The sequence below is a fragment of the Tribolium castaneum genome, chromosome 4, assembly GCF_031307605.1.
Source record: "Tribolium castaneum strain GA2 chromosome 4, icTriCast1.1, whole genome shotgun sequence".
Lineage (NCBI taxonomy): Eukaryota > Metazoa > Arthropoda > Insecta > Coleoptera > Tenebrionidae > Tribolium > Tribolium castaneum.
In genome coordinates, this window is record NC_087397.1 from 5,210,784 (window position 1) to 5,233,514 (window position 22,731).

Genomic DNA, 22,731 nt, shown 5'->3' on the forward strand with positions numbered 1-22,731 from the left:
AATCATTAAATTGGTATGAATCATGGTGTCGTTAAAATAGATAGGGATATTTTTGTTGTTGATTAGGATTGTTGGGGGGCTTGAGGTGAATAAAAGGTGTAGTACAGTGCATAAAGATATATTTAAGTCTTCATGTACAAGCAATATTACATAATGATCCGTATAATAATAACCCTACAGTTTCGTGGGAGTTAGCGATACCCACCGAGTGCTTGTGCCGGGCTGTAGCCCAGACGTGAGGCATACAAACACTGCGCTTACACATGTAAGAAAAAGAAAGTAAATATTCGAATAGAGAACAAATTATTCACAAGTTAACACTTGTCCCTATCGCCAATCCCTCGACACCATTGCGCAACTACTACATTATACATAGTGTTATGTTATAATTATATATTCTAACTTCAGCTCGACAATCGGCTTGTTTTTGGAGCCACTAGTGAAGCTGTATCATTCATGATCCAAATCGGCTACAAAAGATAATCAAGTAAAACAGTTTATTTCGTAAACTATAAGCAGTTAAAAACCAAATAATGGGACATGCAAACAACATACTACAATTAGAATAATGATCTGAATAGGTTTTTTCCTTATATACACCGAATGCAGGCAAGGGGGCTCGTGGCCTGTATAATGGGCCTCCTAACCAGACACTTGCACATGACGTGAGTGTACTTCAAGAGAGATACCATAAACAAAAACTAGTACTAGGTTCTACTGTAAAACTTGTATCCCAAAGATCACAAAGATGTAAGCTAAATTTCGCACGATGGACTTTGTCAAAAATGCTTATAGTTCTGTTTGGGTCATAGTCAGTGATTACTGGTTCCATTTCGACATTCCCGCCCAACCCTACAAAAGAGCCCCAAACACAATTAACACGCCAACTCAAAACCTCAGCAATCCACTCACGTGTTGCGATTTCTCTTGAATATCGTTCAAATTCGGTCGGCTACCGTCCCAAGACAAGTCTTTCAATTCCACCGGGATGAAATCAGTTGGGCGCGGCCCTATCGGCTGCTGTTGCAACATATAGGGCATTGGTCCGTTCGAGAAATTGTGGGGGTTCTCCAAAGGCACCGCAGGCTAAACACACCAAATATCAAACTATGGATATTTTTACACCAACACTTACCGGAAACTGATCAACATACTGCGGCAACTCTTCGGAATACACCTGGCCTCTCCCCACTCCGTACTCATTGTTTGGCCACCTCTTCTCGTTCCCGTACATCCAGCACCCGTCAATATTCGGATACTTCCTCCTTTCCGTCCCGATCGGTTGTGGCTGCTTCCGATCCTCACAATACTCCCCTTGCATCCCTGGCAAATTCGGCGACATATTCGGCGAGTGGTTTACCATCCCCAAATCGGGTCCATTTTCCAAGACCTCACTCCCGGTGACCCTCGCCAAGGTCTGCAACGTCATCCCGGTGGCCATCCCACTGATCAATTCGCTCTGTTGTTGAGTGAACGGCTGTTGCATCTGCATGAGAGGCCATCGCGACCTATGGTACGAATCCACGCCTTTATTCCCGGAATAGAGGGCGTTGTTGCTCGGGATGAATCCGTTATACAGTTGGGGTTGCTTAGGCATGGCGTTGTACACAGTGCTCGAAAAATCGGGCGCTTTGGGATTAAGACGCGAGACACTTGCTAGGGGCATGTTAGGTTGGGGGTAGTTGAGGTTTTTAGGGTAGGATTGTAGCAGTTGAGTGTCGTTGAGCATGTGAGGAATGTTGCTCGATTTGAAGAATTCGGAGTAGAAGTTGTCGTTTTGGGAGGTCGGTTGCGGGCGGATGTTGCTCCCGATGGGGGGGAGGGGTTGGGTTTTGGCCGGTTCGGGGTACACTTGAAAGGAGGAACTGGCGGAGATGTTAGGAGGTGTGGTACTGTTGCTACTGGTTTTGGAGGAAACGGGAGAACAGACCGTTCCGCCTCGATAGCCTGGTGCTTTAGACACGTCCACCACTTGAGGTGGGTCTTGATCCATGAATTTGGCCGGGATTACGTTTTGTGGATTGGCACCGCTCGCAACTGACGAATAATTGTTCTTCTGAGATTCGTTTTCGCGCCTCCACATCGGCTGATCTGACGTAAATAACGAATATTGCGAAGGAGTTTGCAAACCCTCGTCTTGTATGTTGTGAGTCAAGGGTGTTGTACTTCGAGCCGCTTCTGAAACCGGAACTGTGACATTACTCGGGGGGGCACTGCCGAAAATTTGTCCTTTTCCCGGACTTTGGTAGTGTTGCATATTCGGCGGTGCTGAAGCTGTCGGGGTCGGTCGGTTGTGTTTGGGTGAGGTGACTGTGTTAGTAGAACTGTGAGGTATCGCTTGTGGGGAAATTGGACCGGCGGTGGTCACCGGAAGCCCCAAGTTTCGACCCTTGACCGAAATCGACAGTTGATTGGCTGTTGTTTCGGAGAGTTTTGCGGCGAAGGTTTGTGTCGCTGTTGTTGTTATTAGTTTAGTTGGGCGATTCGTTGATGATGAGGTGGTGTGAGGGGCTGAAGCACGGACTGCTGCGATTTGAGCAACGGCGTTTTTCTCGGCTTGGGCTACTAGACGTGGGGCTGTGACGCGTGATGTTATTACAGGGACGGCTCCGCGGAGTTTTACAGTTGTCGTAGACGAACGCGACGTTGAACTCACCGAAGGTGCGACAGTTTGGATGGTTTTTGATTGGGTCGTTGTGGTTGCTGATGGTTGAGTCACGGTCAACACTTTGCCGGCAACTTTTTTCGTCTAAAATGTGCAACAATAAATACACTTCGTTACAATAAATATACAACAAACTTACCCCGATTTGAGTCTTGTCCCACAATGTAGTCGTAGTCGACGTTGTTTTGTTCGTTTTCGGAAGCATTTGCAAAATATCTACATCGGGATCTTTAATCAGCGTCGCAATTAACGAATGTGCTTGTTTTGTAACATCCGGTGCGCCCCTAATAATAAAAAAATCATCAATAAACGAAAAAAATAAACTACTTTGACTTACTTAATCGTAATAATCCTTTCCCCTTGCCCTTTACTCTGCTTTTCCACTTCTATGTGTGCCCCTGTAGCGCCCCTAATTGCGTTAATATTACTCCCACCTCGTCCGATAACTCGCGAAATCGCATTTAACGGTACTGAGACTTTCTTAACCCCGGATTCGGACATCGAAACCGTCTGCACTGACGACTTCCTCACAACTTCCTTCCAGCCTTCCTCTCGTTTCGACGACTGTTTCGGACTGGTAGATGTGCCGTTTTTAGTTTGATTTTCATCATAATTGTGTGTCTTTTTCGACTTGTTTGAAACGTAGTTTTCGTTTCCTGTAGCTTCGAAATCGTCACGTTCAGCTGGACTTTTCGTCGCTTCAAAAACAAGACCCTTTCTGAATTGTTGAGCTGATTTTTTGTTTTCTGAATTTTTCTCGTTACGTTTGAGAGCTGGTTCGGTTAGATTTTGTGATTTACTCGAACCGGCTTTGGTCGAAGGACTGCTGGTTTTCGAATTCGAATTAGCTTTCTTTTTCTTTTTGTCTTTGCGCTTATCGTTCGGTTTGATATCGTTACTTGAGCAACTGCCTTGGCTGTTGGCATCTATTCCACTATCACCCTCTTCTTTATCGGCGGAATCGCCGTTACGAATTGCCGGATCGATGTTATCTTGGACGTTATCCTCCTCTTCGCCTTTTTCATCCTCGACGATTTTCTTATCTTTCTCATCATAATTCTCGTTCTTTTTGTTCTCCTCGAGTAACTTACGCCTCTCTTCCTTCTTTTCAAGTTTCTTTTTCTTCTTTCGTTCCCTTCTTCGCGCAGCAGCGAGTCTCTTTGTCTCCTCACGATTTTTCTCCATATCCAACTCTTCTAACAAAATCGTCGCATTTTTATTCGCCTTAGCCGCCTGTGTCTCTTTGGCGGCTCGAATAATCTTCACACACTCTTGGCATTTCTCTAACAACTCTTTATCGTTGACGGTCGAAATATAGCGGATCATTTCTTGATCGCTCGGAAATTGTGTCACGTGATGTACCATCCACTTAACCACTTTAACGTGACCTTTTCGAAACGCCGCCATCAAGCAGGAGACTTTTCTATTGTCTTGCGAGTCAATGTCTGCATTGACATTGTATAATAACTCAACGACGGCTAAATGACCACCGTTTGCGGCCAACCAAAGCGGAGAATTGCCTTTCTTGTTCTTAACTTCGATTTGAGCGCCTCTACAGAGAAGAAGTTCTACGAAACGGACGTGCCCTTTATCGGCGGCTATGGTGAGAGCGGTGTCACGTGACGAAGGAACTGGAGTCGCGTTCACATCGGCGCCTTTGTCGAGGAGGACTCGGCCGACTTCTACATAACCTCCGCTCGCAGCTTCCATGAGCGGCGTGAGGCCAGTCTAGAAATTTTTTTTACTCAATTAAAAAGTAAAGAAAGGTTCAGTGACAATGTGGTGCCCAACGACAAAAATGGCAAAACAAAACACGGAAGACAAACAATTACCTTAGCTCTGTGTTCAACATTAGCCTTCCGATCTAGCAGCAAGCTGACCACTTCGTGCCTCCCTTGAAAGCAGGCCAAAGTCAGCGCCGTGTTCCTATTGGTCTCGATTTGAGCATTGATATCACTTCCCATATCCAGCAACAGTTTCACAGCGGCGGTGTGTCCATTCATTGCCGCTAGCATAAGGGGCGAAATTCCCAACTTGCTCCCCGTGCGTGAATTAATCTCAGCTCCATGACTCAAAAGCAACTTTATAATGTTGACATAACCACCTGAAGCGGCCAAACTCAACGGAGTATAATCGGAGACATTTCTGTGTTCCTTGTTGGCGTTCCTATTGAGAAGGAGTTCGACGACTTCGTATCGTCCTCCCGAACAGGCGAGACTCAAAGGTGTGTCTTTTGTTCGCTCGGATTGCGCCTCGATGTCGGCGTTATGATTGAGAAGGACTTCAACGACCTTCTCGTGACCGGCGGTGGCAGCGAGGATCAACGGAGTGAATCCCTTCTTGTCGCGGTGTTCGATGTCAGCTCCACGATTAATGAGGAGGTCGACCAGGTCTTCGTGGCCGCCGGCACAAGCGAGGGTTAGAGCGGTGTCGTGGTTGCTGTCGGTTTTGGAGTCTACGTCGAGGCATGGCAAGGAGGTTTGACATTGGGGGGCCAAGCCGTTGTACTGGTTTATAGCTGAAAAAATGTCGAAAAATAAGTGGCTATTCTAGACCGCGCTTGTAATTAACAATAAAGGATCACTCCACGCTTCAATACCTGCGTTATTTGTCCCAACTTGAAAATTCTGATTCTGGTGGAAATTATTCCCTTGCACGTTCTGATTCTGATGCCTGATTACCCGTCCCTTCTTCACTTTCATCCCATCGACTGTTTTCTTCTTATCGCCGGCTTGGGTCGTCTGTGTTGCAGCTTGCACTTGATGACTTTGCTGTTGGTGCGTCTGAACTAATTGTTGGTGTTGCGTGCACGAGGCTTGACAATGATGTCCTGTTTGTGGGGGCGCAGTGCTCACCACGTGACTGCAGGGCACCTGTGGTGTAATATAGGGCTGTGCGGACGTACCCGGTATTGAGGTTGTTGGTACCACAGTCGCGGTTGTCTCGCTCGTGCTTGCACTCGGACATGCTGTAAGTGGGTTAATGGAAAAATTAACAAAACCAAACCGGGTGAAAAGTGTTAGTTAAGTTTTGGATGGTTGAATTAATCACCTAATTGTTGCTGCATTAGATTAATTCCAGCTTGAAATCCGGCTTGGTAGATAGCACCGCTTTGTTCTTTGTTTGGCATACCTGCAGTGGTCAGGTAGTGCTCGTAAAGGGTGTGAACTGGGACTTGGGTGCCGTTGGTGGGCACAGCGAAGTATTCCACACGGGATAAGTCGCTCTGGTTTTGCAGGTCCTGTTGGCCGCCGAAGGAGGCCAGCATTGTTTCGTCGATAGCGCTAGGATAGGGTTGTACCTGAGACAAATAATAAAAACAATCGAAATAAACTGATGAGTAAATTACCTGAAGATTATGTTGATTTACACTTTGGTCGCTGATATCAGATGTGTTAAAAGATTCAAGCGTTTGAACGACATCATCCACTGTAGAAAAATCTTTCTCGGATAGTTCTAATTTTGTCACTTTACCATCTTGTACGTGATCGTAGAGATCTGAACGCGTTTTCGGTTGCTAAAAAAATCACCGATATGTTATCTATGTTACACAAAAACAATTAAAAATTACCGGTGATCCGACGAAAGCTGCTCTAATCGACGTATTTTGAAACTGTTGTAAAATCGAAGCCGTTAAAAGATTCTCGTGACTTTCCTCTTTCAACACTAATGACTCCTGATCTAAAGAGTCCAAATCTAAACTTTGCACATTCAGACCTTCCGAAATATTTAAAGTCTTTTCACCAGACTTGACTTGTTGCTGTTGCAACTGAATTGGACTGAACACCTGACTTTGTTGCCCGTATAAATTCGATTGGTATTGTAATTGTTGTTTTCTGACATTCTTGCCTTCTTTTTTTGAGACCGGCTTCGCCTTCGGTCGATCACTGATCGCCGTGTTCTAAATTAGCCAAACATCAATCAGTAAAAAAACATTAACGCTGATTATGACCAATACCTGACTAACTTCTGCATGTGACGTAACACTTTGAAATTTGATCGGTTGAGTGGTGGTCGTACTGGCAGTGGGTAACGCGACGGTGGTCGTCAACGGCGTAAAATAAAACGCCGGTTGGGTCTGATTTTGAGTGAATGTATTCGTATCTCCGCTTACAGCTAGTTTGAGAGGTGACTGTAGACACGTCGCTCCTCCTGTGTAGAAAGTATTGGGGACTTGTAGATTGGGTGAAAACATGGAACTTGTCATGCCTGGCCCTGATAAATACGCCGCATGGATTATTGTGAAAATTAAATTTATCAAAAACCATGCGGAGTTAAGGTGACTAAAGCACAACAAGCACCACTACGTGAATATAATTCAACAAACACAAAGTGAGGTAGTGCCATCTACGAAAACTTAACTCTCCGTCAGTTATTTGTGTAAAAACGAGTTTGTTGACAAAATAAGGTAATATAAAAAAATGGGCACAACACAAACTGGGAAAAACTGGCATGCAACACAAGCACTGCCGATTGTCAATTGTTAAATATCTTTGAGGCTTACAACAAAGCAGAAAGGTTATTTATACACAATTTTAATTTCGTGCATAAAACGATACGTACCTTGCTGCTGTTGCATTGCAATGTCAATATTTAACATAGGCAGTGTATTATTATTAGCAGCAGTGCACTGATCTTGAGGAATTGCATATTGAAATAGATGGCTTTGAGAAGATTGCTTCCCGTGAAGTTCACGTTCAACCCGCTAAAAAATTGAACGTCGTTCAACTTCTCACACTTCTATTTCACCTCAGAACTTACATGCAACTCCTCAAGAATCTGTTGTTTTTGTGTTGTACCCTCGTCAGATGACACTACATTGTATTGTTTCTTACGACATTTGATAAAATCGATTAGCGTACTGTTTGGATCTTCTTTGTTGAGGAAATCCTCTTCGAAATCGGTCAAAGGTAACGGTTGTGTTCGAACTTGTTGGGCTTCAGCCGAAGTTAAGGTACCGTCGAAGACAGCGCCGGTTGAACGACTTTTCGCCAATAGGGATTTTCTAAAAGTGGTTTGATTTTGCTGATTTTCGGATGTTCGACTCGAGGTGGTGGATACTTGCTGTTTGGATACGTCCAGCGACGGACTCGAATCGTCCTGAGAGACTATCCGAACGGCTTCGGGAACTTCCTGCAGAGCGCCGCCTGGCAAAATATCCACAAAAAATAATAAGTAACATTCACTTATTTTTTAATGCTTTACCTAGAGGTGCTTGGAAAAAGTTGATGGGTTGCGGGGGCACGGTGGGTGTGATCGGCGAATCAGGGCTACCAACTTGTCCTGGAAGCATGGACAGATTGGTAGCCGTCGTAGCCCCTTGTTGATGTTGATTGATCATCATATGCTGCATAGAATGCGGATAATCTAAAAGTAATTGCACTACGTTCGTATGTCCTCCTTTGGCCGCTTCAATCAACATGGTGGAATTATCCTAAACACAAGAATTTACATAAAAATTTTGAGTTTGTTTGCCAACCCACCTTCAATTTGTGACACGGGTCGGCATTATGACTCAACAACAGCTCCACCACAGCTAAATGACCCCCGGCGCACGCCAACGACAACGGTGTGTGATCATTATTCGTCGTTTGTCTCCTCACATTCGCACCTTTAGATATTAAAAACTGCACAGTGCACAAGTGACCGGCACGACACGCCTTCATCAACGGCGTCCGACCTCCCTCAGACTCGTGCTCCAAGTCGGCGCCGTATTGCAGGAGGAGGTCGGCGACGTCGGTGTGACCATTCTCGCAAGCGTATGTCAACGCTGTATCGCCGGTTTGTGTCTGAGCGTGAACATTGGCGTCGTTCTCCAACAGAAACTTCACCAGGTCCAAATGGCCCTCTTGTGCCGCTTCCATCAGCGGCGTAGACGCCCCTAGCTCGATATCGGCGCCCCCTTTCAAGAGGATATCCGCGACCTCGGTGAAACCCCCACAACAAGCCAAAGTCAAGGCTGTCTCCTGTGTTTCATCAGTCTGAGCATTGATGTTCGCCCCTTGTCCCAGCAACAAATGGACCATTTCCTCGTGGCCCTCCCTCGCGGCTTCCATCAGCGGCGTGTACCCCTCATCGTTGACCTCCTCGATGTTAGCCCCCCTCTCTATGAGCAACATGGCCAAATCCACGTGGCCCCCACACGCCGCTAACGTTAACGGTGACTCGAAGCTGTCCGTCGGCATGTTAACCTGAGCCCCTGAATCGAGCAAGAGCCGAGCCACCTCGACGTGCCCATCCATCGATGCTTCCATCAATGCGGTGTGCATTTCATCCGTTTTGTGTTCTTGATCGGCTCCGGCCTCTAACAAAAACCTCACCATTTCTAAATGTCCTTTATAACACGCAAGCGTCAGCGCCGATTCTTTAAACTCGTTCGAATGAGTGTTGATTCCGGCGCCTCTCTTCAGGAGAATTTTCGCGAGATCGACGTGGCCGGCGCTGGCAGCCTCCATGAGGGGCGTGTGCCCGTTTTCATTGTGGTCTTCGACGTTAGCGCCGTGTTCCAGGAGGAACTCGACGACTTTCGTGTGACCGCCGGCACAGCCGTACATGAGTGGGGTGTTGCCGGAGGTGGATTGCGCGTTGACGTCGGCGCCGTGTTTCACTAGGAGTTTGACGATGTCGAGATGGCCGGCTGATGCCGCTTCCATCAAAGGAGTGCATTCTCCTTTGATGCCTCGGTCTTCGACGTTTGCATGCATCGCTAGTAAAACCTAGACCGAAATTAAGTAAAACAAATTTTTTTGGGCTTGAGTCCCCACCTGCGCTAGTTCATAATATCCAGCACTGCACGCGAGCGATAAGAGACTCTCTCCTTCTTCAGACGTTTCGTGTACGGATCTACCTTCTGTTAGAAGCTTTCTAACAGTTCCGACATCACCGTCGGTGCAAGCTTCCACCAAAGAGATTTTCTCTGGCTGGGTGCGAGGGTTATCCGAACGCATTCGAGTCAGAGCAGCGGCTGCTTCATCCAATGCACACGATACGCTCGATGTTAAACGTCGCAAAACTTCCGGATCTGCTAGATGTTTACCATCTTTGGCTGCTAATTGGCTGATTCCTGAAATATCAGAAATATTTTTTCTACTTGGTGGCACGCAGACACCGTGTACAGATACAAAAACGGATTTTTCTCATTACTCCCACTCGATAATCTAAGCATTATCTGATGTAGGTCAATATGAACGAGTATGAGGGAGTAAATACTGCTTAATTTCATGCCATTAATTTTTTTCAAATAAATTTATGAATGGACAATTGATTGCGTACTGTTCTTGCATTTTTTTGAATATTCCAATTTGCAAGAGGTTTTGCGTAACTGTAATTGTGTTAATTATTGATTGGGACAATTGCGTGAAGCACTTGTTATTGTTTTTCATTGATAACGTTATTTGTAATATCATACAAAGTCTACATAACAAAAATTATGTTTTATTAAATATTTATTAAACTTCCTAAATTATTTATTTTCAAAAATAAATAAGTTTGTCAGACGAATATCGACAAAATTTTACTATACAAATATTTAAGTACTGTTTTTATTAAAATAATAATATTTGGATAAACAGATCGTGGTCAAATTCTTCGATTTAAATCGAATCAATAATAACAATATTTTGAGTGTTTGAAGTTTTTTACCTGCAGCTTGAAGGAGAGCCTCAAGTCGAGCTTGAGTTTCCGGATCAACGGCGCGATCTTCGTCCGGATTTAGAAGATATTTAGCGGCGACGACTTGAGTATCCTCCTCGAACTCCTGATCAATCATAAATGACTCCACCTAAATCATATTATACTACTCTCAAAACTCATTCATTCGCACTCATTCTTCCAAAAAAATTCGCGCAATTTATCGTTTTCGTGCCCATTTGATCCCACAGACACAAGTCGCATCAATTTCTATTTCTTGAACTAACAAATAGGAAAATCAAGCTTTTGTTAACAGTGAAAAGTTTAGCATCTGCTTAACGTAACACATTAATTACCGACAGGTTTTGTGTTATTTTGTTGTAATGATGAGAATCGACAGTTAAACAGTTAATTGTAGACAAAAAACAAAAATTTTCGAGATAACTAATCGGAGTTTTCTTGTTAGTGGGCGATTTTTTAGAAAAATGAAGCTTATATCGCTTTTTGTACATACTTCGACCGTTACTTCCTCCAATAGTTTGTCAATTAGCTTCTCGTCTTCAAACGAACATGCGCTATCCTGAAAAAAATTGTTCCATTATCAACTTTCAGGTTTCTAATGACAATAATTTGTATTTTCTTTAAGTCCGGTTAAAACTGGATTTTTTATCACGGATTTGAAAAATCTCAAAGTGAACTCGTGATTTGCTCTATCTGAAGCAATTGTTGCTATCGACAGGTAAAAAACTGACAGAAAATTACTTAACAATCAGCTCATGGTCGTGAGAACGAGCTTCCAAGACAGAGAAAGTTTTAAAATTTTTCCGAAACGTAGTCTATGTTTTTCCATCATTTACATAAATCGAAACAATACGAGGGCAGAGTAAAGTTTAATGTAATTCTTGATTCATAAATGGGTACAATTGCTTGAAAGGAATTTTAAAAATGTTAAGTAATACGCAAATTTTCTCTTTTTTATTAAAATAATTACCGCAGACCGTTCAAACGCCTAAATTAAATTAAACCAGTTTTATGTGTAATTAAATGTTATTATTTATATGAACCTACAGACAATGTTATTAGACTAACGTTCACTTCCGGACGAACGTCCTTAAAGGATACGGTGACGTAGAGGAAAAATAAAGTTACAAGAAAGTGAGAGGATGATGATATCACATGTTAAATGCGCTTTAGTACGCTTCAATTAGAATTCTCGGCCGATAAAACCGCTAATATACTTTTCCGGAACTACCAACTATTGTTAAACAAAAAATTCAAGTTATTATTGTCGTACTGCAAGTCATTTTAGTGAAATTGCAGCGAAATAATTTGCGGTTTGAAAAAATGAGCGAAATTAATAACTACTATAATGATTTGTGGAATTTGGTTATTCCCGGCATACAGTCATCTAAAAATACTCCAAATACAAATATTCTCACGACTTAAAAATACACGCATTACAACCTGCAAAAACCTCCTTTGTTAAAGCCGCTGGAACTTAACATTAATAAAATAACCAACTGATAAATTGTTGCCGCTTAAATTTTAATGAAGTTATTAAACCATATGAACACTTCCGGTACCTCTCGCGACTGTCTTTTGAATCTCATTTTATCAAATTTGAATGAATGAATTATCTCGGTGTCATTGTTTTCAAACTCTATAAACACTTCCCGGTCTTATCAGGCACTGCACTTATTGGAACTTCTTGCAAATTTACGTAATCACATACTTATCAATGAAAACACATAATTTAGAAGAAAATTAAGTGTCACACTTGAATTGCCAGTGATTTTTTGCAATTTTATGCTCTAATTGAGGAAGTTTTTATTTCTGATTGTTTAACTGTCAAAGATGCTGTTTCAATTGTGTAAATCAGAAACTAATTAGCATCGCGGTGGTCGATTAAACGGAATTAGGACTCCAATATTTGCATATCGGTTAAGACATCATCGAGTGAAAATAATTGGGATTTTGAAACAAATCGTTGCCCAACACGGTTAATAAATTATTGGAATTCTCGACAGTCGTGAAATTTGTGCAAGAACTAGTTTTGAAGCCCCTGACAAGTGCATTGTGTCAAACTTTTGACATTTAATTTAACGGGGCGAATTCGCGCCGAGAAAAAATAGCCGTCGAAGTAAGTGCCAACAGTTCCAGTGGCGGAGGTAATTTTGTTCTCTTCCAATAGTCAAATGTATTGTCACAAACCTGTTGACACCTGACAATGTGAGACGTCATCGTCCTAAACTCGGCCACATTTCAGCACCTGTAAGACACAACGACAACTGTTATTATTTGCGGAAAGCCAATTTCAAGCACTAGACCGGTTCTAGAAATTCAGTCAAGTCAGGTTAGTGTCATTTGTCAAACGTAAACATAACCTAGAGAAATTGTCAATTATTGTTAACAATGAGAGAAAGTCGAGGGTTCCCCCGGCGGAAACGTCCGCATTGTTCTTGTAGATTCTTCTGGCAAACCTAGCGTGGAATAATAAAAATGTCGATTTTTTATGCGTTTTTTACAGATGGGAACGTTACGTGCGTCTAAATTGCAGTAATAACGGTTCCCGAGCAGTAATCGCCGCGAAAAGTGCGATTTTTCGGTCGCAAATGAAATAAAACCGTGTTATTTAGGCTCCGAAGAAGACAAGTGGAATCTGAACTATGACACTGGTCAATTAAGCATGTAAATGATAAGGAATGTTGTGATTGCGCAGGTAGTTCCGTGCTACTTGTGTCTGGAAGTGTTTGCAAAGGGGGCTGCGTCGCCCCCTGCTTACATAAGGGCGTTCGGGGCACGAACCCGACGAAGGGCGAGTATCGCACGGCACAGACACGACTGCCACAAGATGTCTCTCGACATTAAGTTCATTGATACTTGGGCCTCGAGGCGAATTCGGGACAAAGCAAAATCCTACCTCTGAGACACTGTCCTCTTCGCTTTCCGACGAGTCGGACATATATCGGCGATGTTCTGAATACGTTTCCGTCTCGGACTTTGCGGGACTCGAGTTGGAAGTTGAATGGGGAGTCGACGGTATTTCGTGCTGGACGTTCACTTTATCTATTTTCGGATTATCTGGCGACGATTCTTGTGTGACATTCTGCATGTTTGCCTTTCATTCAAACGAAACACAACGAAACTGCTGCGATTATTTTACTAGATTCACTACACGCACTTCAAAAAGTACATTCGTTACATCAAAATGATCACGGTCGCCATTTTCTACTATGGCGAGACGAAAACCGAAGACACGACGGCTATTACCGAAACTCAAAGCGACATCTCTGTGAAAATATGCGAAAAGGGAGAAAATTTCCTCTGACACACTTTTATCCCAGTTTCTTACACAGATTCCTGTAATACCAGCAATGCTGATCTCACTACTCACCATTAGGGGGCCGCAAAAAATTTAAATTCTTATAATTTTTTTCCGAAATGTAGCACAAAACAAGTAAAGACAAGACTTAGCCCAGAATTATTAATTTTAAATTAGAAAAAAACCAAATCCGCACGTAACTCGTAAGAAATAAAAAAACATTTTTTTACGTAAGCTTTACCTCTTTACTTAATCAGAATATTAAAAAATAAAAATTTGTGACTTTTTAAATTAATGAATAATTTATTAGACAAAAACAAACAACGGTAAAGTAATACAACCAAGGACGTTCAATACCCTTGAATAGAACTAACTTGTCCATTATTAATCGTTAAATAACTTACAAGTTATTACATCGACATTCAACGCACACGTGCCTTCATAATGCATTAGTTTCAACTTTATTATTATACATCAAAATATATATTTATCAAACTTTTACACGACTCATTATACAGTGGATATTTTAATTGCAGTGCAAAAATTTTAAGTGTTTTCCCTTTTCGATAGTCCCGAGGCCCGACAGTAGCTCTTTCTCATTCAATTTTAAATTTAAGTCTTAATTTTTTTATTGATATGAGTAAGTTTAGTACTTAAATCATACAGTATTTTTTCGGATTAGATTATTTAAAAAAAACTTAAGAACAAGCAATTTTTCCCCATACAATAATTTTCATGTTGGGATACGAGTAAGAATTTAAATTAAAAAAGTAATGAAACATCACCGAAATTCTGCTTGTCAGTAAAACCAGTAACTAAAGGTTTATCTCTTAATGGAAGGTTTAAGGTTAAATGTTAACCCTAAGTAAAAAAATAATACTTGGGCAATAACCAGAATAAACCAAATTCCCTAAGCTACAGTTCATTTCATCATCCATTAATAATAAAAAGATTACGCCACATCAGACAGCAATTTGAAACCAGAATTTGGTTGATAATTTTTTATTATCAAAAGAACATTTCCTTATTGCCATAAAATGGACATCAAGTCATCAAAATCAAAAAATTGCGTCGAAAAATATGTTTTCCTTCTTTGCGTTATTTTACGCCTTGTTTACCCACTTCAACAATTGCGAAATTAAAAATCGTAAGAATAAACGTTGTTTCTGGGGAGTACATCAGCGATAAATCATATTGACGAACTGGATCAAACGCAGAGTAAGAAAACTTTCCGTGATGATTACTTGGTAACAGAATATTGCCTCATTATTATCACCAAATTTCTTTATTCTAGTTCAACAGTTCTGCAATATGTTTATTCAAATTAATCGGAGCAATTCCATCGTTTGATTAACTTTTCCAGCGATACCTAATCGAGACACACAGCCGAAAATATAGTAAACCACTTATCTGTCATGTGATTCATGTTGCTGACCCTTACACGCAGTTAAAAATAATTCGAGTAAAACGAAAAAAGCGACGATATCGGGATTACATCATTCATTTAGATCTCCGATCGGCGTCAAGGCCGAAATCAAAAAATAGACAAAATAAGAAAAAAAACTCTAGACACCTGCAAAAATTAAAAAAAAGAAAATCGCTAAAAGAAAATAAAATGTTTATTTTCATTTGTCTGGTAACAAGAATTTGTTGCACTGCAGTATCTATTGCTCTCAGACCGAATTTTCGTTGTCAAATATTTTTTCCCAGTGTTTTAATATACAGGTTTAAATTTAAACAAACGTTACAATAAAAAAATAAGTCACAATAACAAAAAAATAGAATAATTTTGTTATTAAATATTTTTAAAGAAAAACTTCGGGGGTAAATCCCATAAACACACCATTTTTTATTCTGTTACATGGTGCCGCATTTTTAATTAAAGTTTAATTTCGTCAATAAAATATACTCAGGTAATAAAATACATCAAACTTAAATATTAGGTAAATAAATCACTCACAAATAATACAATTTCGCTGACTTAGGCATTAAAAAAATTACAATAATTAATAATAATAATTATAAATATTATATAAGAAATAAAAAAGTAAATGAAAAACCTAAAAATATTTCAAATCACCCTAACTGTAGGTAAAATAAAGAGAAAAAAATGGGAGAAATAAAACACAGATAATTTTAACAATTCATTTTACCCTTATTATTACATAATCCCTTCACAAAATATCCACATTTTGGTACAATTATGTCACTCACAAGCACTAAACTAGGAAAAGCACTTTGTTTACCAAAAAAATCGGAAAAATCGCGATAACGTAACTCGACGTCCCACCGCTTATTTCATCAACAACATTTTTTAATCAACGCGCTTGTCATATGACGTTTTATCGCTTAATTTAGCGTAATTGTAATTTCTCAACTAGTATTGTTTTAATCAAAAATCTTACGATCCAAGCCGCCCCACCATTCGACCCGATATAAACATGTGAAGTATAAAAGAATCAGCAGTTTGAAAGTGCACAGTACAGCTATCAGTTGATAAAGTTTAGTGCAAGTGTAATTATGGGAAGCAGTCATTCAGCCTTAAATTTCGGAGCCGGCCCTGCCAAACTCCCTCGAGAGGTGATAAATAAATTAATAATGAACCAACCAAACAATTAATTCGCAAATTCAGGTGTTAGCCGAGGTCCAAACCGAGCTCCTCTCGTACCAAGACAGTGGGATGAGTCTCATGGAAATGAGCCATCGTGGCAAAGAGTACACGAAAATCAACAACGATGCACAAAAGGCCATTCGAGAATTATTGTAAGTCAGGCAAAAACTGGCCTACGACAGGAATTCAATTTTTTGCAGGAATGTTCCAGACAACTATAAGGTGCTCTTCATGCAAGGGGGCGGGACCGGGGCCTTCGCCGCCGTGGCCTTGAATCTGATGAACCGCACCGGCGTTGCCGACTATGCCGTGACGGGCACCTGGTCCTCGAAGGCCGCCAAAGAGGCCGCAAAATACGGCAAAGTGAATCTGGTGTTTCCGAAAGCCGACAAGCCTGGAAGCATTCCGCCCGAATCGAGCTGGACGTTGAACCCTGACGCTTCTTATGTCTACTACTGTGATAATGAGACAGTTGATGGTCAGTTGGAATTTTTCCGAGAAGAATTCGCCCCTAATCTTGCTTTCCAGGAGTCGAGTTTCCCTTCATCCCGACCTCGCCTCACGGCGTGCCGATCGTCAGCGACATGTCCTCCAGTATTATGACGAAGAAAATCGACATTTCCAAGTTCGGGTGCATCGTCGCGGGGGCGCAGAAGAACATTGGGCCGGCGGGAGTCACCGTTGTGATCATCCGTGAAGACCTTCTGGGAAACCCCATGAAAATCTGCCCTACAGTATTCGATTTCACAGTCATCAGCCAGCAGAATTCCGTGCATAACACGCCTGCTACCTTCTCGTATGTCATTGCTTTTGTTGCTGAAGCGCGAGTTTAATCGATCGTTTGCAGAGTTTACGTAATGGAGAAAGTCCTGCAGTGGATCAAGAAAAATGGTGGCCTTCAAGCCATGGAAAATCAGTCGCAAGACAAGAGCAAGCTTCTGTACGAAGAAATGGAGAACTCGAATAATTTCTACAGTTGTCCGATTGATGAAAACTGCAGAAGCAGGATTAATGTGCCCTTCAGGGTCGGGGGCCCCCAAGGCAACGAGGAACTAGAAGCGAAATTCTTGGAAGAGGCGGAAAAACTTAAAATGTTCCAATTGAAAGGTCACCGATTGGTTGGTGGAATTAGAGCGTCGTTATACAACGCTGTGACGCGCGATGAAGTTGCGCTTTTAGTCAAATTTATGAAAGAGTTCAGAGCGCAGTTCAGTTAAATTAATTTTTATTTAATTCCCATGTATTTATTGTATTGTATTTTTAAGTATTTTAGGAATAAATATTTTTTCAAGTTATAATGACTATCGTTTCAAATACTCACCACACCCGTTACGATAAGACTCATTAAGAAATAATCAGGAAAAAACACTTGAATTTTGTGAGCAGGTCAAGTAAACACGATCTGATCGAATCAATTTTCGATCAATAAGAGTTAAGTAATTATCACACAATGCGACAAAGGTCACGAAAAAACAAAAACTAGAATTAAAAAAATCGCAGTTATCAAACGTATGCAAGGTGATTCAGCAGATAATGGATATGTCGCATTTGAATATTTTAATGCAAAAACAATCCGTAATTTCGTTTTTCGTGAAAAATACGAATGCAAATGATTCCGTTATTTCAGTTGCTATGAGGTATTATTTCATCATCTGCAAGATTTTTCTAAACCACTTGTTATTGTTGCACACATGAAAGGAAGATTTATTGTCTTTACAAAAAATGTTAAAACTGGTTCTGTCCTCTTTCCCTATTTATCAAATTGTGTAAATGTTTATTAACGATTTTTATGTCTGAGTATTAAATAAAAATTAAATAAACAGTGACACCGTTACGTGGCTCTCTTTTACGTTGTTTTATTCCCAAAAAACTACATTTTAATAATTAGTTAACGAACAAGTTTGCTAATGCGAGTGAATAATATTACCGTAACACTAACAAAAAATTGTTTATGTTTTGAATTTCTACAAACAAACGGAAATAAGAAAATAACAAAAGCCAAACTCATATTCATTGTTCCTTTTCTATGTTAAAGAAGAAATCAATTCTAATCAATTATTTCCATAAATAAAACACTGCAATTTTCATAAATAAATTATGTTAGCTTTGTATTATTTTTATTTTATTTCTCTCTTCATTCAAAACTATTTTTTCTTTATTGCTCTAAAATCGTAAAAAATGATTATCTGCGATAATCTTCAATCTGATGCAAACAAAGACAACACAAATAGCCTCAAGCACTTAAAAAATAAAGTCGAGATGATCCACTCAACAATAATTGTAGAAAACAATAGATCTAATCAGCGGCACTCTGTGGGTGAAAAAAATTGTTTCATAAAGTTCAATCTTTATTGTCACAAATAAAAACAGTGTCATCAATTAATAGTGCAAAAATATTTATTCAATTTTTAAAAATCTTACTCTATGCAATGAAAAACTGGTCAGCTCGTTACAAAACGCATTTCATTTTCAATGAACAATAGTAAAACTATAACCGAAAATTATGAGTAGTCGGACTGGGCATCAACTGTTTCAAAATTTTTGGCATGTGTTGCAACTTTTCCCTTATCGGACGCGGGATATTATCATTATCACTATACGTAACGGTATTCCCGTCCGAATACTGATATTTGATTTGGTGTTTACCGTCCATTGACAACTGGGATCCGTCACCATACCTTACTTGCACTTCTCCATTGGGCAATTGCACGGCCGTGCCCACCCCTGGCACTGACACCTTCTTCTCCTTCAAAGAGGAACTGCTCTGAAACGACCCTACAGCCGTACTGTTCATAGAAACAGCAAACGAGGGCTAAAAAAAAAAATTAATCGCACAATCGTCACTTTACTTTAATTACCATCATGGTAGTCTGGGTCTGATTCTCCTTCCCTGGCCCCGAGCACGGCCTCCTGCCTATAATAGCGGGAAAATTGGGCCCAGCCAACTTTGACAACATCTCCTCCAAAAGGAGGCAGTGTTTCAAAGCCTCCTGCGACTGCGACCACATATACTCAAAAGTTCCGGTCAAACTCCGGCATTCGTTACTTGTTTTGACCAAAAGTTTGTTACCGGACGAGTCTTGAAACGTAATCCCTTTCAAAGACGATTTCGTCACGGTTCCACCTTCGTAAAAAGTGGCCTCAAAATCGGTCAAATTCTCCATCAGAACGCACTTCATCTTATCATTGTAACACGTAACCTTTGGGGTTTTTTCCTTAATAAGGGCCACGAATTGGTACGCGTGCATGTACTTCTTCCAGTGTTTTTCCGGTAAATTTTCGATAGTGTATGCTTCGTAGCCCCCTTGTGGGGGTATTGGGGGCGGAGCCGCCCCCGGGGTGACCCCTTTACCGCCGTTAGGTTCGTAAATAGTGATTTTGGCCCCGTCTGAAGATATGCGTAAAACATCACAAACGACGTTACGTTTCGCACTTCCTTTTTTCTTCATCAGTTCCACGACGACTTCACCGTCTTCCATTATGTGTAAAATGGAATTTTCGGTTCGGTGCGTTTTCGGAAGTAGTCTTTGCGAACACAGTTGCAACAATCGCTGGGTTTTACTCTTGTCACTTTTACTCGAACTGTTACTAGTTGTAGAAAAAATTGGTTTGTAGTTCGAGTTGTCTTTGAGGATCCTGTTCCCTCCAGGATCAGCGGGATATGCGTTATTTTGAGGCAGTTCGCAACTGCAGTGGCTCCGAATTTCGCCACAATTTGAGAACAGTGGAGGGTCCGAATAGGTCGACCTCAAATTAACATCGTGAAGTTTCCGCGACAGTTGTTCCATATTATGAGAGTTGCTTTTAAAATTGTAAATATTATTACTAGCACCTTCGCTAAAAGCGCTATCACGTCGGCTAGACATTGTGTGAATCCCACTATCATGAGTCAAATGTGACATCAACAACTGTCCTCTTGTTATAAAAGGGTGCTCCAAAATCTGGTCCAACTTGATGCGATCTTTAGGATTTTTCTGTAGAAGTGAATTAATTAAGTCCTTAGCTTCTGGTGACAAATGACTGGGTAAATGAAAATTGGCCGAAACGATGCGATTTAGAGTATTTTTAACACCGTGAGTGTCAAAAGGTGGTGAGCCCACTAATAAATTATAGAGGAGACAACCAAGGCCCCAAACGTCGGCTTCAAGGCCGTGGGAAGTCCGTGAAAGAACTTCGGGTGAGATAAAATTTGGGGTTCCACACATTGTTGTGTGTTTTTCATCAGGACGTGATAATTGTGTGGCCAAACCAAAATCTGCAATTTTCTGAAAAATTTTGTTTTCATTGTTATTGGTTGTTTGTGCCCACTTACGACTTGCATGTCTTTGGTTAGTAATAAGTTTGATAAGGAAATGTCTCTGTGGAGAATATTGTGGGTGTGGAGATATTTCATGCCTTCTACCACTTGTTTCATAATACTGCTTACTTCACTCTCAGTTAATGCCTTAAAATTAAACAAAAACGATTTTTTTAACGCTCCTTTATCGTAAAGCAAGTACCTTAGTTTTGATATACTGCCTGAGCTCCCCATTGTGACATAACTCCAAAACGAGATAAACATAATTAGCGTCCTCAAAAAACGTATACAACTCCAAAATAGAAGGGTGTTTAAGTCTGTAATGAATTGATACTTCCTGTTCGACACGTTTTACCATCCCAGCCGCTTGCATCATTTTCTTGTCGATCTAAAACCCCAAATTACAACACCAAGCCCCCCTTGAACTCACTCAAATTAACCATTTTTATAGCGACATTTAATCCGGTTTTTAAACATTTTGCGTGATATACGGAGGCAAAACCTCCTTTCCCTAACAAATTGTAAACTTCGTAGTCCTGAAAGCGGTTATTTAACGCAAAAATTCACTTTTTTGAAACGTAAACAACAAATTCTAACCTCAATTCGTTCACCCATTTCGAGATTCATTTGAGTTTGAAGGTGAAACCACGTCGAGAAACATTTAAAATCACCTCTCAATGGGCTCAGGAAGGAATTTTTACTTTGTTAATGCATTTTTGGGTCAAAATTGATTGATTTCAGCCGAAAATCATTTGAAAATAACTGAAAACAAAACAAATGTTTTTCAAAAACTGACAGATGACAGGGGACGCCAACGCAATGAGTGGCGTCAGATTTGAATTGTTTTTTGTAGGAAAAAAATAATACAACAGCTGAATACTGTAAAGTTTTATTTTTTATTGATTAAATAAATTCAGTCTTTTATAATTAAAATTTGTAACGATTGAGTATTAGTTTCATTGCCTAATTCTAGTACAAGCCCCCATATGCTTCATGCTCACTCCTGAAAACAAATAATTACAAATCTCCACTACAAAAAAACCGGTGTCATAAGTCGTATTTTTTGCACAAAAATTGATTGTTATCCCAAACTGATTTATTATTGCTCTCAGGTGGGATAATACGTGCAGGTCATACCGGATCTAATGACGCAATTTTTAAGTTTCCTATTAGCAATTTAATCGATTAAATAAATAAACATTGTGCCACATGAGTGGAAAACAGAATTTTCCTAATTAGTAGTCACAAATCGTCAAAACCTTGAAGAAAAATCATTTTCTAAAAATACGAATGATAAAAACATAAATAAAATTTTGGATTTTCCAACAAGCAATATTTGCCGACCACTTTGTCTAGACACCAGGTAAAAACACACAATACTCACTTTTGCCACATCTTCGGGCACAATTCAACCGATGCATGCTGAAATAAGTCATGTTATCGTCGCCACACACAGGGTTGTATTCAGGAGTGGACAAACAGCGGTCTTCGCAAGGCGTCCGGGGGGTTCCCATGCCGGGGATTGCGATGGTTGACGAAGGGGTTCTTTGTGTCGTCCTTCGAAAAGCTGGGATTTGGAACGATGGTCTTTGCGTGGTTACAAAATTGCGATTTTCAAAATCGTCTTCAAAGATAAACGTGTCTGGGTTTTGCTCCTGTCTCGAATTCCAGTTGAAAGTGTTTGGAACTCGACGATTATTAAAATTATTGTCGTAATCTGGTGAAGGGTTGTCCCAGTCAAAGCCCAGTTGTCGACTAGACCGCCTAGACTCATCCGAATTGCCGAAATTTACGTATCTTGAGTCGTCAGAAAGCTCATAACGATAGGCAAAAGTTGCTTGCAAGAACGCAAAAATGACTGAAATTGATGTGTATAAATTTGTAATTAATTCGAAGCTGCTTACTTACAAAAGCAAGACCTCATTTTGAGTTTCTGAACTCACTACAAATCGGCTCAACTCCGACACTTATTTATAACAAGAGTAAAACACTTGTGGTGGCCAACAGGTTTACAATTTATTATTATAACTTGTCTCTCACACCGCAAAGCAAGATGATGACTAAGATAACAAATGTGAGGAGCTTCTTTTTGATGTTACCTTGACTTCGTGTGAATTGTTAAAAAGAAACAGACAATTTGTTGTAATTATTTGTAATTACAGTTTAGCATTAAAAGACGGATTATTCACTCATTCGGGGAATTCGAT

The 22,731-nt window shown here is 40.6% G+C and overlaps 4 protein-coding genes across 13 annotated transcripts; 1 reads left to right on the top strand and 3 right to left on the bottom strand.

The window, feature by feature from the left end:
• Nucleotides 1-102: 102 nt before the first annotated feature.
• Nucleotides 103-13,566, bottom strand: mask (multiple ankyrin repeats single KH domain). 10 transcript variants are annotated; one of them, XM_064356171.1, is made up of 20 exons: nt 13,215-13,566; nt 10,809-10,874; nt 10,307-10,445; nt 9,430-9,728; nt 8,149-9,381; nt 7,871-8,099; nt 7,731-7,812; nt 7,427-7,670; nt 7,229-7,370; nt 6,624-6,880; nt 6,237-6,566; nt 6,015-6,182; nt 5,717-5,966; nt 5,265-5,633; nt 4,498-5,183; nt 3,003-4,393; nt 2,805-2,949; nt 1,136-2,749; nt 913-1,086; nt 103-852 (listed from the first exon to the last, which is right to left on the bottom strand). In XM_064356171.1, the coding sequence occupies exons 1-20, from the start codon at nt 13,404-13,406 to the stop codon at nt 820-822; spliced, it is 8,043 nt and encodes a 2,680-aa protein (XP_064212241.1). In that variant the 5' UTR covers nt 13,407-13,566; the 3' UTR covers nt 103-819. The 10 variants fall into 10 exon arrangements, with proteins under 10 accessions (XP_064212241.1, XP_064212240.1, XP_064212242.1 ...); XM_064356170.1 differs by having other exon boundaries at nt 7,427-7,812; nt 10,307-10,421; XM_064356172.1 differs by having other exon boundaries at nt 6,624-6,817; nt 7,427-7,812.
• Nucleotides 13,567-16,039: 2,473 nt separating this feature from the next.
• On the top strand, nt 16,040-17,525 carry LOC663325 (uncharacterized protein). The gene is made up of 5 exons (XM_969378.5): nt 16,040-16,196; nt 16,249-16,379; nt 16,428-16,705; nt 16,756-17,023; nt 17,075-17,525. Exons 1-5 carry the CDS (start codon nt 16,137-16,139, stop codon nt 17,442-17,444), a joined length of 1,107 nt encoding a protein of 368 aa, XP_974471.1. The 5' UTR covers nt 16,040-16,136; the 3' UTR covers nt 17,445-17,525.
• Nucleotides 17,526-18,602: 1,077 nt separating this feature from the next.
• On the bottom strand, nt 18,603-21,330 carry SAK (Sak kinase). Its single transcript, XM_008202920.3, has 6 exons — nt 21,122-21,330; nt 20,965-21,060; nt 20,727-20,912; nt 20,540-20,671; nt 19,086-20,492; nt 18,603-19,039 (listed from the first exon to the last, which is right to left on the bottom strand). Exons 1-6 carry the CDS (start codon nt 21,149-21,151, stop codon nt 18,716-18,718), a joined length of 2,175 nt encoding a protein of 724 aa, XP_008201142.1. The 5' UTR covers nt 21,152-21,330; the 3' UTR covers nt 18,603-18,715.
• Nucleotides 21,331-21,397: 67 nt separating this feature from the next.
• On the bottom strand, nt 21,398-22,598 carry LOC100142616 (uncharacterized). The gene is made up of 3 exons (XM_001814877.4): nt 22,433-22,598; nt 21,909-22,382; nt 21,398-21,527 (listed from the first exon to the last, which is right to left on the bottom strand). Exons 1-3 carry the CDS (start codon nt 22,446-22,448, stop codon nt 21,481-21,483), a joined length of 537 nt encoding a protein of 178 aa, XP_001814929.1. The 5' UTR covers nt 22,449-22,598; the 3' UTR covers nt 21,398-21,480.
• Between the last annotated feature and the right edge of the window lie 133 nt (nt 22,599-22,731).

Excerpts from the sequence above, each read along its gene's own strand:
- SAK (XM_008202920.3), bottom strand. The coding sequence starts at position 21,151 with ATGAATCTCGAAATGGGTGAACGAATTGAG. Across the intron at positions 20,913-20,964 it reads TAAATGTCGCTATAAAAATG|ATCGACAAGAAAATGATGCA; the intron begins GTTAATTTGAGT and ends TTGGGGTTTTAG. Across the intron at positions 20,493-20,539 it reads TAACCAAAGACATGCAAGTC|AAAATTGCAGATTTTGGTTT; the intron begins GTAAGTGGGCAC and ends AAAATTTTTCAG.
- LOC663325 (XM_969378.5), top strand. The coding sequence starts at position 16,137 with ATGGGAAGCAGTCATTCAGCCTTAAATTTCGGAGCCGGCCCTGCCAAA. Across the intron at positions 16,197-16,248 it reads CTGCCAAACTCCCTCGAGAG|GTGTTAGCCGAGGTCCAAAC; the intron begins GTGATAAATAAA and ends TCGCAAATTCAG. Across the intron at positions 16,706-16,755 it reads TGATAATGAGACAGTTGATG|GAGTCGAGTTTCCCTTCATC; the intron begins GTCAGTTGGAAT and ends CTTGCTTTCCAG.
- mask (XM_064356169.1), bottom strand. The coding sequence starts at position 13,406 with ATGCAGAATGTCACACAAGAATCGTCGCCAGATAATCCGAAAATAGAT. Across the intron at positions 5,184-5,264 it reads AGTTGGGACAAATAACGCAG|CTATAAACCAGTACAACGGC; the intron begins GTATTGAAGCGT and ends ACATTTTTTCAG. Across the intron at positions 2,950-3,002 it reads GAAAGGATTATTACGATTAA|GGGCGCACCGGATGTTACAA; the intron begins GTAAGTCAAAGT and ends TTTTATTATTAG.
- LOC100142616 (XM_001814877.4), bottom strand. Across the intron at positions 21,528-21,908 it reads TGCCCGAAGATGTGGCAAAA|GAGTGAGCATGAAGCATATG; the intron begins GTGAGTATTGTG and ends ATTTGTTTTCAG.